Genomic DNA, 21,951 nt, shown 5'->3' with positions numbered 1-21,951 from the left:
TTTAGGTCATTAATAAAATCAGATTCAATAAGATGAATGGGCGATGGGCTTCCCCCAAGACATTTCCATATGAGGCTGGCTGTATTTAGACACAATATTAGAATAGGGGGAAGAGGTTAACTGTATGTCCCCATCCCAAGAACCTTGTGCCGACTCTCAATTGGGTCTTGAAAATCAACCAATTGTGTCGGGAACATAAACAGAGCCAAGTAGAGAAAACAATTTGTTACGAAAATGTCCTTGGAAAAAGAGAGTAGGTAGTTATCTGTATATTATACATCTATTCTATAGATCTGTTGATACAAACATAGCTTATTTCTTAAGGTACAACATCTAAATATCAACAATCTTATGAACAGATAAAAAAATAATAAAAGATTATATTGAAGAATTATAAATTAATGCTACGACAGTGCAGCTATTATAAGTATTGCTGGTCCGCTTTCTGTTGGGGGAAATTGCTGCTTTACCCATACTAATATTGTGGTAATACGACACCCAGACGGACAGGCCGTTTACAGAGTTGCTTCGCTGTGACTTATGATAACAAACCCCCCGCACTAATCCTATTATATCACTATCCATCTCATGACCGCTGTTGACCCCGCACCCAGCGGTCAAACTAGCCTGCCTAAATGTGGGGAGGGGACTTGAACATGCAACTATCACGAGTCCCTCACGCGCTTATATAATCGGGAGGCGCTGCCTCCCCTTTTACCACCGCTGCCCCCACAGCCTGTCTACCGTCGGGCGCTAAGCCCTAGCGCCCCACACCCCCTTCAAACCTAACCATTGTTATATTTTGTTGTATATATATAGTAAACATAACTTGTAAATATTATTCAGTTTAAATATATAATTTCTGTATGATTGAATCCTGCTTGTTTGTTTGGTAGAATAATTAAAGGCTAGGGCTCGTTGAATCCGAACTCGTTACCCCGTGGGCCGAGAACGCTCGGCTTACCAGAACTTGGTGTCAGCGTGTTTCAATCGAGCCTTACAGAAACTAGCCTATTCTACCTCTGATTGGACCCTTTGGCAAGTAAGGGGACAATCAGCCGCCAACTGACCCGTGAGACGGCCTTTTTAGGTCGAATTTCCATCATTTTGAACGCAATATGTGGGCCTCTGGCCTACGGCAAGCAGATTTAGCCTGCTAAAAGCGCCAGTTAAGACGCTTTTTCCGTGTCGTGTAGGAGTAGCGCTAGGTGCGCAGCCACGGCAATCGGATAATTTAGCTCAGACGGCTACAGAACTGAGTCTAAATTGGCAAGTGTAGCTGGGACAAGCCCCAGGACACCCAGGCCAAACCTACGAGACAGACAGCTGTGTGCTGGTCTCCCTAAGAAGGCAATGTGTGGCTGCGAAGCTTCAGCACACAAGTAAGCCCTACCACTGCGACGGATAGCAGATTTTGAGCCACAGGCACGGCAGGACGGGACATTCCCTGCCGCTGCCTCCCAGGATTCGAACCCGAGGCGCTGCAGGACGGGCCATTCCCTGCCGCCATTTTTCGGGATTCGAACCAGCGGCGCTGTAGGACGGGTCATTCCCTACCGCCGTCACCCCTCTGAACCTTGCAGGACGGACATTCCCTGCTGCCAGTGCTTCCAGAATCACACCTAGAGCTCCTAGTGATAACAACACATCAGTGTGTATAAATGTCAACCAAGTGATAAAAATAAATATAAAATTGTTGACCAAGTGATAATTAATAAGCTCTAGTGATTCGAAGCTACAGTCTAAGCCACCATGGTAAGCAATACCACCATAGCTGCGGTGCGGCCACCACCAAAGTTTCTGCCAACCCCAGCCAAACGAGAGGCCCCCTTGTCTCAAGGGCAGGACCTCCACTTCCCCTGCCATGTCAGGGTGAGGTTTCCTACTCCTGACCCTGCCCAGCATGTACAGGTTGATGCCATGATTGATTCTGGCAACCGTGTACCAGGGTCTGCTGTAATTTCTGAGCATCTCATGCACGCGATGGGCGTGCAACGCATGTTGATTCCGGACAACACCCAGATCCTGACTGCTAATGAGGAAGGCCAGCCCCTCCAGGTAATCGGAAAATTAAAAGAGTTATATATGGCAGTTTCACACACTCTTATACTCCATCTATACCACGTGACTGTGGTCCGGAATCTCTCACACCCTCTGAACCTAGGAGGGTATTTTCTCAAGGAGTTCGGAACTAGGCTCTGTTTCGACATGCAACCACCTTGCTTGTGGGTGCGTGGGGAGTTTATCCCACTCCGTGGCGTCCCCATTGACCGGGAGACAGCCGAGAGAGAGCTAAGCTATGAGGGGCCTCTGCCAGGCCCCCTGCCTGAGCAGCCGCGTGTGGTTGAGAAAGGCACACACTGGGTGGACGCTGAGCTCAACGCACACAAGGGAGCTAACCTGCTAGCCATGGGGTTGCCCCCAGTGCCCAAGGTGCCAAGGGAGAGCCTGCCAACAACGTTTCCTGAGATTGCCAGCCCTCCAGAACCAATCTTCTCCGCCGACATTTTTATCAACGGCCAGCCGTGTCCACCTGGCCCCCTCTACCTGGGACCTCCAGCCAGTCCACCAGCCAAGCCCGAGTCCAGACCCGTCAAGTCGCGGTCTGATGTACCCGGAGCCACACTCAACTCTCAGGCCCCAGCCTCTCCCGGCGCCGTGCCCGTCAAGTCACGGCCGGACGCCCACGGAGCCAAAGCTGGACCCAGCACTTTGACCTCTCCCAGCGCCGAGCCCGTCAAATCGTGGCCGGACGCCCCCGGAGCCACGCCTGGCTCCGACACGTCAGCCCCTCCAGAAGCCGAGCCCGTCAAGTCGCGGCCGGTGGGTCCCGGAGCCAAGGCTGACCCCGCACCAGCCACGTATAGGCTAAGCGCTGTCACTCCAACTGACGGTCAACCACCCCAGCTCCGCACAGCCAAGCGGGTGGTCCTGCCTGGCCGCGGGGTTATGGCGGTCCCTGTTGAGCTAGTAGGCCATCGCACCAAGGATGCCATTCAACTAGCTGCCTCAGAACAGAGGTTTGGGGAGGACCTTGTTATTCCAGAGGGCCTGTATGCCCACAGGCCTGGCTCTGCCACTGTGTTTAGAGTACTGGTGGTCAATGAGGGGGAGGTGCCCCTCTTGCTGGATGCTGGCCTCCCAGTGGCAGGGGAGCTGGTCAAACCTGACATTTTAGAGGTCTCTGATACGCCTCCCCCGCGTCTCCACTCGTTCCAAGAACCTGCTGAGCCTATAGACATGCAGGAGTTGTGGGAGGCCCTGGAGATGGAAGACAATGAGTTCCTACGCAAGGACCCCTTGCTCAAGAAGGAGGTCTGGACTACGTTGTCCGAGTACAGGGACGTCTTCTCCAATTCTACCCCCGGCTGCACAGATGTGGTTGAGTTGCAGCTGCGCCTCAAGCCAGGGACCCAGCCGATCCGCCAGAGATTTAGGGATCTGAACCCGCGGCAAGAGGCTGAACTGGAGAAACAACTGGACACCTGGCTACAGGAAGGAGTTATAGAGCCGTCGGACTCCGCCTGGAGCAGCCCCCTGGTGCCCATCAAGAAGAAGGATGGGAGCACCCGCTGGGCCGTCGACTACAGAGCCCTCAACAAGTGTCTGGAGCTGGACAGCTACCCCCTGCCTAGGATCCAGCAGTTGGTGGAACGAGCTGGCGGACACCGTGTCTACAGTGCTTTAGACGCGGTGGCCGCATACTACACCATCCGTGTGTCTGAGGATAGCCGGCCCTGCACCGCCTTCACCACCCCCAGGGGCTTGTATCAATGGAAAAGGATGCCCTTTGGCCTGGCTACGGCACCGTCTGTCTATTCCAGGTTTATTGCAGGGGTCCTAAACCCACTAGGCACAGCCAACCTCCAGTCATACCTTGACGACGTCCTGACCTTCCATCAGGATACCTGGGCCCACCTGGCCAGGCTCCGAGAGGTCTTGGAAGCCCACCGTAGGGGAGGGATCCGCCTCAAGCTAGCCAAGACCAAGTTGTTCCGATCCAAGGTGGATTATCTGGGCCACACCCTCAGCCGTGAGGGGATAGCCATGCAAGAGGACTATATTGACCGCATCTTGGACTGGCCAGCCCCTAGCACCCCCAAGGATTTGCTGGCGTTGCTGGGCTTCTTTGGATACTACCGCCTGTTCATCCCAGAGTATGCAGACCTCACCTACGAGATGAATCGGCAGAAGACGGCCAAGGCCCTAACCTGGACGCCTGAGATGGAAGCCCAGCTGCTGCAACTCAAGGACAAGTTCCGCAAGGCCCCCATCCGAGCGCCGCCCAGGTTTGATTTGCCAGCAGTGTTCCAGCTCACCACAGATTTCAGCAGCCGCGCCATCTCTGCCATACTGAGTCAATGCCAGGAGGGCAAGGAGAGGCTGATTGCCGCCGTGGGGCGCAAGACAACCGACCCTGAGACGCGCTACCCGTCCTGGAAGGGAGAGATGTCCGCCATTATCTATGGGATCCGAAAATTCCACGGCATCTTGTCCTACCGCAGCTTCCAGATCAACACTGATTCCTCTGCCTTGCTACAGATGAAATCACTGAACACATCCACAGGGATGGTGGCCCGCTGGCAGGAGGAGCTAGCGGCCTTAGACTTTACCGTCTGCCACAGGCCTGGCACCCAGAATACCAACGCCGACGCCCTCAGCCGCCGGGAAGATGCCAACATGCCAACGGCTAGCGCTGAAGAATCAGCAGAGCAGGCTGAGTATATCCACAACCTTTGCCAGCTAGGGGAGGCCGCAGCTAGCCGGCCTCCTGCCGCCCGACTGGATTCAGCTAGAGTATTGGAAGCCCAGACACAGGACCCCCTCCTGCTCCGTGTCCGCCAATGGGTGGCTGATGGCAAGGCCCCAACCAAGGCTGAGCTGCGTGGCAAGGAACGAGACGAGCAGCAGTACGCCAGCCGCTTCCCAGCCCTGGGGCTTGACGAGCACGGCTGCCTCACCACCACTGACCAGACTCTGACAGGAGAGAGGACAAGATACCTGCTGCCTTCGGCCCTCCAGCAGGACGCGTTCTTTCTAGCCCATGGGCACTTTGGGATGGACGCAACTATCGCCCGCGTTGCCATGCACTTCTGGTGGCCCAACCTGGCCCGTGACGTCCGCCTGATGGTACAAACCTGCCCTGAGTGTGTCCAGAAAGTTACCAAGGAGAGGCTGAAGCAGGGGATCCACGTGCCCTCCCGCCAGGGGTATCCACAGCAAGTCCTATTCATCGACCTGGTGGGGCCACTGCCAGAGACCCCAGCTGGGAACCGCTACATCCTCACCTGCCAAGATGGATTCAGCCGGTTTGTCAGCCTCTACGCCATCCCCAACAAGCGCACCCTCACGGTGGCTGAAGCCCTGTTGCACCGCCACCTGGCCACGTTCGGATGCCCCCTGAAGATCCATTCCGACAATGGAATGGAATTTACCGGCCAGGTATTCCAGGAACTGGCCTCCAGGCTCGAGATTGGCCTGACACATCCACCACCCTACAACCCGCAGTCCAACCGAGTAGAGAGGTTTCATAGGACGCTCAACACAGGCATGCGCCTGTTCCTAGACAGAGACGATAACAACTGGGAGCCACACCTGCCTGCCATCGCCTTTGCCTACAACACCAAGGCCTGCAGATCCACTGGTGTGACCCCGTTCCTGGCCTTCTTTGGGAGAGAGGCCAAACTTCCAGTGGACATGGTGCTACGGCTGCCAGAGACCGAATATGCTTCAGTTCCAGCCAACGTCCAAGCTCTCTTGCAGCGCTACTATGCAGTGTATGATGCCATCCAGCAGAAGGAGGAGGGAGCCATCAGGAGGAGCGCGGCAGCTTACGAAGGCACGGCCAAGTATGAGGTTGGAGACTTGGTCTGGTACCTGGCCCCCCGCCTGGTGCCAGGGAAGGCAGCCAAGATTACCAAGAGATGGACTGGCCCCTGGAAAGTAGTGAGGAAAGCTACAGAAGTCCATTATGTCATTAAACCTGCCTCTCCAGTAGCCAGGATCTCAGAAGTTACCGTGCATGTAGGCCGACTGCGCAAATACACTGGAGATGTGACTGCCCACCAGATCCCAGAAGACATCCAAGTTGACATGGACGGCGACGAGGATGCCACCGAGCTGCCAGTTGGAGCGGCGGCGCCCGCAGCTAGCAACCCAGGAGAGTTCCCAGTGCACCAGCCAGCCGCAGCCGCCCCACAGCCTAGCGGCCAAGATCGTGACCCAGTGGAGGAAAACCTGCAGGAGCAGCCCAACGAACCACCGCCGCCGCCGCCCGCTCCAGAGCCACTCAGAGATGCCATCTGGAACCCTGACGCGGACATGGAGAACCTGCCAGCCAGCAGCGAGCCTGTAGGAGAAGAGCCAGCCACTGCGATGGAAGAGGCCGCCCCAGAAGAAGAAGAAGAAGCCATGTGCCCCCTGCTGATGACAGCCATTCCCATCCGGGTAGGAGCTAGGAGGCCAAGCAACCTGAATCAAGCAGGCGCCCCCATGGAGTTCTATGCACCCTTTGCCATCACCATTCCACCCTTAGGAACCACCAGAGTCTGTCTAGGCCTCCGTGTCCAGCTACCAGCCGCGACAGAACTGATCCTGCAGACGAGGCAAAATTTCCAGCGGCGAGGCCTGGCCGTCGCCAACCCACGCCTAGAAGCCAACCAGGAGCTGACAATGCTGATCACCAACCACAGTCAGACCGAGCAACGAGTGTCCCAGGGAGCCTGTGTAGCCCGAGCTGTCCTCCATCGAGCTGTGCCCCAAGAACTGCCTGTCGGGCGCAGGAGCCGGCTGTCGTATCCCCAGGTTCAAGGCCTGGTGGCTCAGGAGCCACGCAACCCTTGAAGGGGAGGTTGTGGTAATACGACACCCAGACGGACAGGCCGTTTACAGAGTTGCTTCGCTGTGACTTATGATAACAAACCCCCCGCACTAATCCTATTATATCACTATCCATCTCATGACCGCTGTTGACCCCGCACCCAGCGGTCAAACTAGCCTGCCTAAATGTGGGGAGGGGACTTGAACATGCAACTATCACGAGTCCCTCACGCGCTTATATAATCGGGAGGTGCTGCCTCCCCTTTTACCACCGCTGCCCCCACAGCCTGTCTACCGTCGGGCGCTAAGCCCTAGCGCCCCACACCCCCTTCAAACCTAACCATTGTTATATTTTGTTGTATATATATAGTAAACATAACTTGTAAATATTATTCAGTTTAAATATATAATTTCTGTATGATTGAATCCTGCTTGTTTGTTTGGTAGAATAATTAAAGGCTAGGGCTCGTTGAATCCGAACTCGTTACCCCGTGGGCCGAGAACGCTCGGCTTACCAGAATATAACCAATATTTCCAGGAAAAATATGTTGAAAATCTAATAATAGAAAATATATATTTATTAATTACAATCTGTAATTTTTTGGGGTCATTGTCTCCCAAGTGGCTTTTATTACTAGCATCCAGACTACGTAAAAAGCCGTCATTTATTGCTAGGATCAGTAATTGATCTATCTATTCACTGTTTCTAGATCTTATTTGACATACATATTCATCACATCCAAAAAGGTTTTTTGTCTGTTCAAGTTCAATCGATTGAGTATTTTTTAAATTTCAGGAAACCTGCATATAGGTCCAGGGTAGGTATTTAATTCTGTCCATTCCAAGTTGTCTATAGAGGCTAGGGGAGCAACCGCCAGATATAGAACTTAGGACAAGCTTTGTTAATTAACTTATTTAACCAAAATTAATTCTATCGATTTGTAATTTCAAGGGTTTTATGCGTAGCATTTTTCTACTATTAACAGAAGATGCGCCATTTATCTGCACAGATTTTACTTAATTTACATAAAATTTCTGTTTTAGACCCATTGGAAGAAGCAGCTATTGTCCGTGAGTATTGTCGAGGATCCCTGTACAAAACCAACAAACATGCTAAAGTAGGCTTTTTTTTTAGAAATATAGAGATTTGGACAATATGCATTTGATTTAAGGGTTCAATAGCTGCTTATTTACACAATTATCACAGTAGAGTTTCTGTCTTAGCTAGACTGTTATTATAAAAAATACAAGGCATTGTTAGAACCATCCACAATATTCTTTAAATAATTTTATTTATTTTGAATTTAATTGTCTGCTATTGTTTGCAATAATAATTTCAGTGAGCTCTGTCTTCTAAAAGAATGACTAAATTAAAATAAATTAAAACTTAGTCAAAATATGAAAGGTTACGTTAGCTACTGTTCTAAAGAGTTTCAAAAAAAGGAATTTTAGACCCATTGTCATGTCACTTTAACCCTAGTGTGCTATCATTTCTACATGTGCATCACATTTTCATATCACAAGAAGCGTATCTTATTAATACAGCACAAACTATCCCTTTTGCTTTGCTATTTATCATTTAATAGCCCCTTTAATGTTTTTGCTTTTTCTCCATTCAAAATAATATACAAAAACAAAAGTTTTTATTTTATTTTTTTTGTTGTGGAAAAGGATTTTCATATTTATGATCTTCGGTGCTGATGAATTATTGTTTTCATTATTGTTAAAAGCGACGCTTTTCTATAATTATTTATATTTCAGGGTGCATTACAACGTACCAGAGGAGGGGAAACCCAAAGAGAAATTTGGAATCTGTGTGAAGGGATTGACTTTTCCAGATGTCGATCTCTCTTTGAGAATAAGTATGCTTTTTTTGTAGTATAGATAATATGAATAGACTTACTATATCTAGATTATGCATCTGACCCGATTTTTTGTCAAATCTTAAAAGGAATATTTCTAACAGACAAAAGTTTTGTTTACTTTCAACTCAAGCTGAGGTTGTTCTTTTTAAAAAAAAAGATAAAGTCAATGGTGAGGCAAAATTATTTTTGTGAAAAATCATCCAAAAGCACATTAAAAATCTACAAAAATTAAACAAAATCATATTTAAATAACCCTTTTAAGGTTTTATTTAATTTTTGTAGATTTCTTATGCAATTTTGGAGGATCTTTCACAAAAATAACTTTACCTCACCAGCAAGTAGCGAGCCTAACTTTTTTTAAAAATCCACTTTTGTTTGAAGCTTTCACTTTAAAGACGAAATTTTTGGGCAATTAAGTCTGATTCAGCAAAGCTTTGTACTTAAAAATTATACTGTTTACAGCTAACTTTTATTTATGAATGAAATGAAAAAAAAAACATGCGTTCGTAATAAAATGACAACTTCAACCAATGACATCTCTTAAACATTCCGTAAGGATTCTCTTATTGGTGCAATCAGACATTATTTCTCTTGAGTAATCTCTCTACTCTAATATGAAAATCTCCGCTATTGTCTGTTCAATGTCGTGAAGGTGATGGGTTCGAATCTCGACCCACAACAGTATTGTTGCTGAAGACGTTGAAGTTTATTCTTATTATTGCTTTGTCAGTTGTATAGTTGGAGTAGGGAAAATGCATTACAGAGTTGGATGTCTTTTGGCCGTTTGGTCATAAAAATTGCACTGTTCTGATGAAGAATTTTCCAATTAAATTTGTATACTGCAATTTCTGACAATATTTTAGCAAATATTTACATATATGCAATACAAACATGATTTTATTGCAATTACTTTAACAAAATAACTACTTGCCTACTTATCGCCGTACTCATCATCATGTTTATTTCAGTTGAATGGATTGAGTTGTTAAAGGTGCTGGGAGCTCATAAAATATTTTTCTACGAGTTCAAAGTTCATCCCAATATCACAAAGGTAGTTTCATAATTCATCATCAATCTATGAGTTTCACTTACTAGATTGTTAAAAGTGAAATCCATCATTTAATGCCCCAGAACTTTTAACGCCTCCCCTCATCTCTCTAAAAAAATCTAAGAGGTCATTGTATAACTTATATATACCCTTCTTTTTATCAGCAAAGCTACTCAATATTTCACTTATATAGTCTGTCCTCCCAGTCTTACATGCTAAAGAGAGAAGATTATTTTATCGGCTGATTATCATTTTTTGTTTGAAGATACATCCAGTGTGCACCTTACTTGGTCCGTAGGTCTGTTGTTAATATAATGCAACAAGAGACATTTTGGTAATTCTATTTGGGTATCATTCTTATGTCCATTGTTTTCTTTCTATTTTTTTGTGAGCACAAACATTTGCCCTCTAACTCACTTTGTCAAATTGACCATCCATGGGGTATTCCTGTCCAGTTTTTTGTTTTGATGACCTATCAGTCCATCATTTATTCCCTCGGGTAAGAAATATTCATTCCTAAACAAAAAACTGGACAGGAATATAATTCTCATTTAAACAAAAAACTCATTTTTTTATGCTAAAATGTGGTTTAATTTTGGTTTTTAATTTTCATTTATTTCCCAGCTATGATCATTTATATCCCTGATATCAAGTTTCTTTTAATAATTAATAAAAATTCTAAAATCTTCCAAAAAAAAAATTAAAAATCTTTTAAAAAATGACAACCTCCGGGAAATAAATGACTACCTCCGGGAAATAAATAAATATTTACATCCACTATTTAAGGGGTTGTTTATATTGGAATGATCTTTTATGCTTTGATACTGATAGATGGTGTCATTCTTGAAGCCTAAAGCTGTAAAAGCTCCTCGTAGGATACATCTCCATTACATATTTTCTACTATGTATGTATGTTCTTTTTGTGTGGTATAGCTCTATGTCGGGCGCTTTTTGAGATCTACTTTATTGGTACCTTTGCGTTTAATTACAGGTGTTGAATCATTATGTGGAAACTGGATTTATTGATGTTACTCCCACTACTCTATCAGGTATTCCATAGTGTTTCAGGGGAATTTTAGGTTGCAAATATAATCCTTTGATCTAAGTTAATACGTTCCTTCATGGTCAGATGAGGGGATAGGGGTAAGTCATAAGGGGTGAGGAACAATAACAAATATATTTAAGTTAAAAAAACTAAATGTGACAAAATTGCATTAAAGCAAATGTTATTCACGAAGCGTCTATATAATCAAGTCTTAAAATATAAGTAAATTCGTAAACAAGTAATTTTATGCTAGATTTACAAAAAAATTAAACTTTAACGAATTGTTGAATATTGAATGTCTTTTTACATAAAAAATTGTAATGTTAGTTTGTCTGTCAAATTTGGTGAGCTACACTTTTATGGGAGTTGTTAAACTTGTTTTGAATTCAGGTTTCCTGCCAAATGAGCCAGATTTGAATAATCTTTACCTGAAAAGTGTGGGAAGTACTCAGTTTATGAATGAGTTAGTTCTATACAATGATTGTTTCTATAAAAACATGTACAGGTATAGTACAGGAAGTACATAGTTTATGTATGAGTTAGTTCTATACAATGATTGCTTCTATAAAAACATGTACAGTACAGGTATTTTACAGGAAGTACATAGTTTATGTATGAGTTAGTTCTATACAATGATTACTTCTATAAGAATATGTACATGTATAGTAAGAGATATAAGTTTTCCAGAATTTTAATGTAGGGAGTAGATTTTAAATCTGCATCAAATTTTAAGGATTTTTTATAAAATTCGTTTTTTGTAAAATTCTTTATCTAAAAGCGAAAATACATTTTAAGTTAATTAATTTTGACCAATAGGATAGGTGGATTTTAAACTACCTGCGCTCTAATTGGTTGAATGATGTACGACATCCAATCGGAGCGCAGATTTTTTAAATCCACCAATCACAGATGCCAAAATTAATTAACTTAATTTGTATTTCCGCTTTGTCTCAACCATGACACTTTGGTTGAGCTTGACTTCCGAATTAGCGGGAAGTTCACGAGATCAGTTGGCGAACATACAAACCCCCAATACCAGGAACCATCAAGTTTCAACAGCAGGTTTGAATATAGATTTATTGATGAAATTATTTCAAAGACCTGAAATTACAAGATCAATTAATAAACAGAATAAAATATTATTCGTTATCTTAAAACTTTGAGCACTAAAAAAAATCTTTTTCTTTTCTTATGGTTAAAGAATCTTTGGAAACTTTGGCTTTAAAGGAAAATTATTTGGTTTAATAAATCATTGTTAAATGCAACAATAAGGCACATAAAAATTACTAAAACATATATTAATCATAATTAAGTTTCATGCTTAGCTGGCTAAAGCCTTTTTAAAACTACATATAATCGTCCTATACACCATACTTCTTAATCAAATTAACAAATTCTACCTGAAGCTTTTATGGTTTCAAATCCCTGATATACTAGGGTCGTTCACACTCAATGAGACCAATGATAAGCCCAATTTTGTTCTCCGAAATCTTCACACTCTCATATCTCATTCAAAAGTAAAGAACGTGCGCATCCAAAATAAACAAACACTCTATGCCGCGCCACATTATGAAAGGAAAGCCCTAAAAGACGACATTTGCGCTTTGATTTTGGTTTAATGATAAGGAATTTAATTTCGAACTTGATAAACACAAAGCTTCCTCGAAAAGAGGTTAAGACACGCTTTTAGATAAAGAATTATACAAAAAACGAATTTTATAAAAAATCCTTAAAATTTGATGCAGATTTCAAATCTACTCCCTACATTAAAATTCCGGAAAACTTATATCTCTTAATGTATAGTACAGAAAGTATATAGTTTATGTCCCCTTGTTATGGGAGCCTTTAGATTCTAGGGGCAAAGTCAATAGTTTTTTAAACTGTTTTTAAACTATTTTTGAATGGGGGGTCAAAAATATACTAGGACACCTATAGAATCAGACTGCAGAGCCCAAATTTGAATTAAGTCCCCAATAAACCTTTTTTGGGGGATTTAAAAATTAATTTTTACTTTTGCTCTGGTCATTTTTACCAGATCAAAGGGTCTTTTTTTACTTCGTGTAATATTGTAACTTAGTGAACAATTTTATATAATTCACTTTATACTGATACAATAAAAAAAACATTACTCTGTCCAATGGAAATAATTTTTTTTCTAAAACAATTAATTTCATTGAAAAATCTGACATAATACAATAAAAAACATAATGCTGAATTTAAACCAATTAGAAATTAGAATTTCCGAAAGAGTGTTTTCACAAAGTGACTTATTTCAAACGTAGTTAAATAATTTTATTTAATAAAAATGAAAAGAATGAAAACCCTACTCATAAAAGATACATACTTTTTAAAAATATTTTTAAAAATATGTTTGAATAATCTTATTTTATATCATATTTGTATATGTGACAAAAATAAATTTGTTGTATTGCATAAACATTTGTTGTCATCTTAATTTATTTAACCCTTTACAGCCAATTTTTATGTGTTTTAATGTATAATAAACATGAAACATTTTTATGTTAATTCATTGATATATTGTAAAGAATTAATTTTCAATTAGTATTGATAGATAAAATCAAAAGACCTAACTTTACTGTATACTAGCATACAATATTTACGAAGCAAGACACTCTAAAAGCTGAGTATTTTACCTACAAAGGGAAGAAACATCACGATTCAGTAAAAATTATTTAATCCATAGTAAAAAATAAACTTTAAAATCCTAATAAAAATTGATGTGGGCAATTGTTCTCATTTTTGGCTTTGCAGTATGATTCTACAGATGTCAAAGTATATTTTTAATATACCTTTTAAAAATAGTTTAAAAACAGTTTAAGGCTTTGTAATTTTCTTTTATATGTTTTTCTTTATGCTGATTTCATGCTGAATCTATGTTTTTTTTTGTGCTACTCTATAGCTAGGGCCAACTGTATAGTAATGTTTATTTTCTTATGATCATAATTGTTCTTGAGTAAATATCAAAGTATATAAAATATAGATTAGACTCTGTAGAAGAATCTGCCTGGGTAGCCTGAAAAAAATTGAAACTTTTAAAAGACCCAAAAGATATTCTGGCTTTTAGTTAAATAGCAAGACTTCAGAAATTATTTATTAAAATAAATGCCTTTTTGAATAATTTACTAAAAGCCACAAAAACTCGCATTCAGCTATCTTTCTCTAATACACAATGAATTCAAACTTTATATTATGTGCAAAACCATTTACAAAATTAAATATAAACGTGAAATCATTTTTTTAAATGACTAAAAATATTAGGACAATAATAATGATAATGGTTTTCATATCATTTCAGTTTTGTCCCAACTGGACAACTGTACGATATAAGTTTGAGATGAGCTCCAAATGGATTTCCTATTCTAGCCCTAGTTTCCTAAAGTGTACAGCAGATAACCCAATTATTGCAGACCCTTTTTTCAGCTACTCCGGAAATTTGTGAAAACAAAGCGATTTATACATTATACATTCAAAATTTTAATGTTTACAATTTTAATTTTTTTTGGAAGTTTGAAGCTTTTTTAGCAAATAGCAAATTTCGAGATAGGACGCGGACGCTAGGTACACTTCGGAAACTAAATTGGAGTTCATCAAGTTTGAGATATAATTTTTAATACGCAAGCGCAACTTTTCTTCAAGTTTTCAGAAATATTTGAGATTTTCAATTCTATATTAATCTTCTTTGGTAGGTATGAGTATATTAGTGTGTTGGACATTGATGAAGTAATGATGCCCAAGCAACATGATAACTGGGAACAAATGATGAAACAAGCTGTACTGGATAGCATCCAGGTATGTTATTACGCTCAATACTAATCCAGATTTGGGATTTGTATTTAAAGGGCGAATATAGTTTCAATATGATATGAGCTTATATGAAAGGTGCCATTACATACTTTTAAAATATCTATGTTAAATTTAAAAAATCAAAAAAATCCTTAAGTAGATTTTGCAATTTTTGCTTTTACTTCAACATATGATAAATGAGAAAGTCAACAAAATCGTTTATTTTACCCCTTTACAAGACTTTTTTTGACTAGTTTTCTTAAGTTTAATTGATTATTACATTGGCATGCATCTTAATTGATAATTAAAGTGTTTATTTTTTTATATTATATACTATTTTATTGATTTTTTAAAAAGCATAAAATAATTAGCGTCAATTTGCGTCCGGAGTAAATACTAGGGTAAATAATACGTTTTAAAGTTTTTTTTTCTGTATAAAGATCAATGATTAATTCTTGATGATATAATTACCCTAGTACGCATTTTTCAACACACACACACAAACGCACCGATCGCCAGATTTTCTCCAGAAAAAAATATAAGAAAAAAAACACTATTCACCTATTATTTTTGTCCTCTTTAAATTAATTATAACAATTACCATATAATTTTCATACTTACATCAAATAAAATTTCTCCTGTAAAGGTTTTTTTTTAAAAATAAAATTCATATACTTTACACTTTGTTGGGGAATATTGTCAAGGAAGAAACAATCCACAATACAAAAAAATAGATTGATAACTGGTTTCCACTTTTGTTACGACTATCATTTAACGAAAGCCTTTTAATTCAACCTTAAACCGAAGCCTTGTGTGATGCTAGGGTGTTTGGAGTTCTTAGGGAACCACACTTATTACATAAATTTATCCTGAGAATGTTCAGGTTTTAAGCTATAACAGACTTATACATTTGGATATGTCAATATCTCAAAGTTACTTATAATCTATGGAATTGCACGGTTTTTTTGAGCCCATATTATATTCAACCTATATTCGCCCTTTAACTAGAAATTCCCGCGACTGTGGCGTATCCACTCATTGTTGGCAAGGTTCGAATCTCGGCCCAACACCTCGTCGTAACTAAAGACGTTAAAAATGGCAAATGGTGCGCGACATAAATAATAAGAGTAGGAGACCCCAAACAGGTGCAACTCCTTAGCATACACAGTTAGGACTACTCAGACGAGAGTAATATAATCAAAGGGTTTGTTTGTCCGCGTAATCATTCACTTCAGTAGCAAGATTTGGTTCAAAAATACACCAAAATAACACCTTATGGTGTACCCTGTCCTCCAGAGGTTATCTAACTAGAAATCATCCCTTTGATTGTAAGATTTTGTCGGAAAGTCTAAAAAGCTCATAATCAAGGAACAAAACATCCTTTTTGATATTAACTTTGTTTTAAAAGAAGTTGTATCAACTTTTTTGCTTTTTATTTAAGATAGCTAGCTGGTTCTTTCAGTAAGTAGTAGATGTAAAATTTTTCATAGAATTCAGATATGCAATCGGTTTTTTTGTAGACCTCTTATTTTTAAAGAAGAAAATAGCCAGTATGAACAAAAATAGTAAGATCTTTAATTTGACACCTTACTTTTAAAATTCTGTTGAGTAATTGTTGAAAAAATCTATTTTTTTAACCTCGGTTTAATCAAAACATTAAACCTAAATATTTTCTCATACAGACATAAAAAATATGGGTTCATATATACCATTAGAATGAGAAAAATAATATGAATCTATTCTAAGCGAAATTGAAAAAGTTTTAAAAAATTGTAATAAAAAATAGAAAAAATAAAAAGTTTATTTTAAGAATTGTAACTACTAAACTAGCCAATCACAAATCGCAAAAATTGACGAATCGGGAAGCTTAATCTATAAAATTAACCTATAGAATTGCCAGAAAAAAAGGAGAACGTTCATACAATATATACAATAGATACTACAATAAATATAGTGATATTAAAGAACATGTAAAGAATGAAAAATTATGAACAAATATGCATCAGTCTTTTTATAAACTTCAAAACAATGCAGTTAAAAATACATTATTGTTTCTTGTGTTTAAAAAATATCTGCTACATTGCATTGTCTTTTGTTTAGGTTTGGTTCAGGTTTGGTTCAAGCTAACCCTTTAAAGCCGAAAATTATGATTCTTAAAATAAACTTATTTTTTTTATAATAGTTTTATAAAACTTTTTCAATTTTGCTTAGAATAGATTCGTAATATTTTTCTGATTCTAAAGGTATATATGAACCCATGTTTTTTATGTCTGTTTGAGAAAATATTTAGGTCTAAAGTTTTTATTAAACAGAGGTTAAAAAAATAGATTTTTTCAATAATTACTCAACAGAATTTTAAAAGTAAGGTGTCAAATTAAAGATCTTACTATTTTTGTTCATACTGGCCATTTTCTTCTTTTATTTTGTTGCGTTTTAGTACCTTAAAACCGACTTAATTATTTTTTTAAAAAACTTAAATTACTTTAAAAATAAGAGGTCTACAAAAAAACCGATTGCATATCTGAAAGAACCGGCTAGCTATCTTAAATAAAAAGCAAAAAAGTTGATACAACTTCTTTTTATTTTATAATTTGGTTATCTGCATTAGTACCCGCTGGACATACAATTACAACTACTTAACGAAATAATCACAAAGTATATTGTCCCTTTATGAACTTTTATATTCTTGGTGGTTACTTAATTTGTAAGTTTTTTCCATTGTTGATTTATTATTTTACATTAATTGATAAATTTTATTTAAGTTAACGAATGCATCAGCAGCCGTATATGACTTCAGGAACAATATTTTGACAATTTAAACTTCAGGTACACTGACATAAAGACAGAGTTAGTTATCTATTATACAAAGTAGAATGATGTCTGTCTGTCTGTCTGTCCGTCCGTATGTCTGTCTTAGGATATCAAACAGTCAATCCTTATAATAAAGTAAGAGCATGTCTCTTTGTCTGTTTGTCTGTACCGAAGTATCTCGTTTGAACCGATCGGGTTCTCCTTAACAGGGTAGCTTTAAGAGAAATAACAAAAAAAATAATCTTTTTTTTACGTAGAGACTTGAACACAACATAGAAATGTTACGTAGAGACTTAAACTTAACATTAAAATATTACGTATTTTTTCAAGGAAAAAAATACATTTAAAGTGCCACTAGATACCCCTAGGGGCGTAGCCGATGGTATAAGTATATTGACGATAACTAATGAGTATGATATTCATGACATTTTTAAATGAATGCCTCACTTTTAGTATTATTCCTATTCGTTATGAAATGGCCAATTAAATAGTACAAATATCTAATATCAATGTTCAGATTAAAAATATTGATATGGTGGCACCTCTTTCATAGTAAATAGGGTATTGGAGAACTTAATTGGTTCAATAGTTTAGGGGACAAAAAACGGACACAATAAAAACTGTCCCGAATTTGTATTAATTTTGAGGAACACGACTCCAGTTACGTCATATTTTTCTTTCCCGAAAAAGGAAAGGGGGTAAGAAAAAAAGGGAAGAGGGGAAGAAAAAAGAGATGGGAGAAAAGGGGGTTTTCCCCATCTCTTTTGAAGAGATTTTCTTCCCCCCTTCCCTTTTTCGGGAAAGAAAAATATGACGTCACTGGAGTCGTGTTCATCAAAATTAATACAAATTCGGGACAGTTTTTATTGTGTCCAAAAAAAGTAATACTTTATATCAAAACACTAGCGGCTACGCCCCTAAAGGCAGCTAGTGTCACTTTAAATGTTTTTTTTGTTCTAGTCTCTAAGATACATCTTTATGGTGCATTTAAGTCTCTACGATACATCTTTATGTTATGTTCAAGTCTCTCAAATATTAAATTTTTTTCTCGATTTTATTATGATTTCTCTTGGGAGGGTGGTGGTACCCTCCCACATAGTTAAAAACCTTCCCGGGACCTATGAGAAGCTACCCTGTTAAGGAGAACCCGCTCGGTTCAGCGGTTAGCGAGATCCTTCAGTACAGACAGACAGACACACAGACATACACACATCCCGTTACTTTATTATAAAAATGCTACCTTTTCTAAACTATACCTGTAGCTGTACACTTACAGTGCAATTGTGGTATTCGGCAGCCGTGAGCCATGTTCTATGGCAACCCTGACCTTGGTTCGGAGAAGGGCCGAGGGCCCTCCCCCGAGTACTGGGGAAGGGGTCAGCCGACCCCTCCCTATGCCTTAAAATTAATGATAGATTTTGACAGCCTTATTATGGTTAAGCTGTATTGTTTGGTTCCCCCACCCTTTCCAGGGATGGGGGATCATTATTGCCCAATCTGATTATTGTATATGTATTTATATTGATTCTGCTTTATGATTACTTATTCCAATCTGTGTATTTATTGTTTGTTGTATATAACTTTAGTAAACCTTAGACCCTGAATAAAGGAACATCTGAATAGACTCTGTTTATTATTTAGTGATTGCTAGAGAAGCGTAGCTTCTCTATAATATACGTGTCCACGTCTGTTCGCACTGCCGTAGTCATTTGAACTCGGGTGTCTGCCATTTAACCTAGGCGGATACCACAACTTTTGGTGACAGCTGTGTGAGATTACGGCAAACCACAAGTGTAGAGCAGACGCGCAGCTGAGGCTAAGGTACTCCCAGCAGTGAAACTGGCAAAACTGACACAAGCAACCTGAAGTACCCACCCTGGATAGCAAGGTCTAACTCTGTATCCGGCAGTTGTGGAAGCGAAACCTAGCGAAAGACCACTAAGTGTGGCGGAACCCGAGCTGCGGAGAGTAGCGAAATCGGACGAGAGACTGCGGAGAGCAGCGAAACTTGACGGAGAACCGCGGAAAGCGCCGAAATCTAACGCAGGATTGAGCGCTCAAGGGCTGAAACAGGCCTGCGGACGGGCTGAAACAGGCCAAATAATTGCAAACGGCTGAAAATAGTCCAACATTTACTGCAAAAGATAGCAGGATCCGAACCCACGGCGCTGCAGGACGGGACATTCCCTGCCGCCACCAACCAGATTCGGATCCACGGCACTGCAGGACGGGACAGTCCCTGCCGCCGACTGGCTGAAACAAGCAAAATAGCTGCGAGCTGTGAGCGAAAATAGGAGTGTAGTGTACCAAGCAGAAGAAAAACTACGTTAACTCCAAGTATCCTGAGAGGCTACAGCGCAGCCACCCATTGAGAAAAACAGATATTATATCAGATTTTATAGATTACCACCCTGGTGTGAAAGCTGAACAATAGATTTATGGGCAGGGCTTGGTAAACAAATTTGTTGTGTATTGTGATAAAGCCAAAAATAGAACCTAGATGTAAGATAACAATGCATTGGTAAACAATCTGACCCCAAGCCTCCAGCACGACAAACACACCCCCTTATCCCAACAGAAGGGGAGGGGCCCACCATAAATTGAAGCAAATACAATTGAGGTGACATAACAATAAGCCAAGGATTAAGGAAGAGGCACAATTACCTCACCACCCAGTCACTTCAAACCTGCAGCACCCCCCTCCCCATAGGGGGAAAGGACGGCTTTACCCCGTCCCCTCACGCACTCCCCCTTCTCCCCACACTTGGATAAGTCCGTCCACTGTGCGGAGATAGCGACCGGGAGAACGGAGCGCAATTCACGGGTTGCGCAGCGGAGCTTGGGACGCAACAAAAATTCAACGGACAAAGGAGATAAAGCGGACCAATGAGAGAGCAGATTGAGGGATAGATGCGCGTTTTACCTGTGTGCGCAATCTGACGACGCGTAGGCGCGTTGCAAGGAAAGGAGATTTCACGCACACACACACACACAGGAGAGGAGCTACTCCATAGCATACAACAGAGATATTTTTAGAAAAAAAAGACTTGCAAGCTCCTCCCTCCTATCTATAGTGTGATAAGGAAAACCAAATCAGTTCCTGACAGCAGTTCAGACCCTCAACAACTATCTACACCTACCAGCCTACCTTAAAGCTTAGAAGCTAGTGACAAGTATCCTAGTGTACACCTATTTTAGATCTTTGTAGTTCAAACTACCAACCAAGTGATAAACGGTATTGGCTGCTAGGCTAGAAAGCCATAAGTGTAAACCACCTATAGTATTGACTTCAAACTTAGTGTCCCGCCGCTGAACCTTTGACCTGATGGAGCAGCCACAAGCGCAAGGAGGCGACCAGCTCCAAGGATGGCTCCAGGACGATCCCCAGCCGGCTCCAGCCGAGTACCGCAAGCTGATGCTGAGTAACCTGCCGGAGTACCGAGGATCGCCCAAGCAATCCTGGAATTCCCACATCCGGAGGCTGGAGATGTCATGGGCGGCTTACCGTGTACCCCCCCATGACACACTGAACCGCTGCAACGCCCTTTTACTATCCCTGGCGGGGCAAGCGGCAGAGATGGCCTCTCATCTGTTTGGAGAGGCAGGCCAAGCCTTGACATACGAACAAGTCAAGGCCGAGTGTGAAATGTTATTTCGTCCAGCCTATGAGTCTCAGACCCTGAAGCAAGCCTTCAGAGACTACAGGCAACACTCGACGGAGCCTATACAAGCCTACATATCCACAAAGTGTGCGCTGTACCGGGAGGCCTACAGCCACGAAGATTTGGAGTTATTGATAGATGAACTAAATCGCGGCATTCGCAACGCTAATGTGAAACGCGTTATGATGGGTCATGAGATCGCCTCGGTACCTGAGTACACGAGGCGAGCCATGTTCACCGTGACCATGATCACCAAGCAGCTGAAGGAGGGTGTGTGCCTAGTGGACGCCACCGACGGGCTCACGGGATCGGCCAGCGTCCAGTTGCCCCAGTACGATGAGTCGGAGCCAATGGAGATTGGCGCCTTGGCTCCGGGTCTCCACCAGATGGGGAAGGTTGCACCAGACAACAAGATTCCAGGCCGCTGCTACCGCTGCCATGGGAAGGGCCACCGAATCAGAGATTGTCCTACGCCTATGGAGGTCAGCCTAGAAGAGCGACGCACCCAGCCACGCCGTGACCGTCCTGCCAAATGTGAACGTTGCCATTACGCAGGCCATACGGCAGCCGAGTGCAAGGCTGACTGGGACCAGGTAGCCGGCCGGAGACGTGTAGCTGACAAGGGCACTCACTCAGGGAAGCCCAGCCGAGTAGCCAACATGGAAGGGAGCGCGCCCCCAGCAACACTCCAGCAAGCAGCCGCCCCCAGTGCGGCGGGCCAATCAGAAGGAATGCCGCAGTTTGGGACTATCCCAGCCAGGATCAACGTGCTGGGAGGAGCGGCTGAACCCAACCGCCGGCGCCACCTGTGAAGACTGGGGGGTGCTATCCAGCGCCCCCACACTGGTGCTCGGGGCGACAACCGTCGCCGCCACCGAGATACCTGGACCCTGGAAT

At 41.7% G+C, this 21,951-nt stretch overlaps 1 protein-coding gene across 1 annotated transcript in view; it reads left to right on the top strand.

Moving 5' to 3' along the window:
• Window positions 1-17,472, top strand: part of LOC145304153 (uncharacterized) — a 31,801-nt gene extending 14,329 nt beyond the window's left edge. The window contains exons 9-15 of the mRNA XM_080145921.1: window positions 7,864-7,937; window positions 8,581-8,681; window positions 9,653-9,735; window positions 10,724-10,781; window positions 11,168-11,282; window positions 14,485-14,587; window positions 17,344-17,472. Coding sequence (XP_080002047.1) covers window positions 7,864-7,937; window positions 8,581-8,681; window positions 9,653-9,735; window positions 10,724-10,781; window positions 11,168-11,282; window positions 14,485-14,587; window positions 17,344-17,400 — 591 coding nt within the window. The 3' untranslated portion in view covers window positions 17,401-17,472. The remainder of the gene's footprint in view (window positions 1-7,863; window positions 7,938-8,580; window positions 8,682-9,652; window positions 9,736-10,723; window positions 10,782-11,167; window positions 11,283-14,484; window positions 14,588-17,343) is intronic.
• The last annotated feature ends 4,479 nt before the right edge of the window (window positions 17,473-21,951 follow it).

The sequence above is a fragment of the Acartia tonsa genome, chromosome 13, assembly GCF_053477335.1.
Source record: "Acartia tonsa isolate MP-2025a chromosome 13, ASM5347733v1, whole genome shotgun sequence".
Lineage (NCBI taxonomy): Eukaryota > Metazoa > Arthropoda > Copepoda > Calanoida > Acartiidae > Acartia > Acartia tonsa.
Note: the sequence above shows the minus strand (reverse complement) of the source record. Positions and strands in the feature narration are given on the sequence as shown.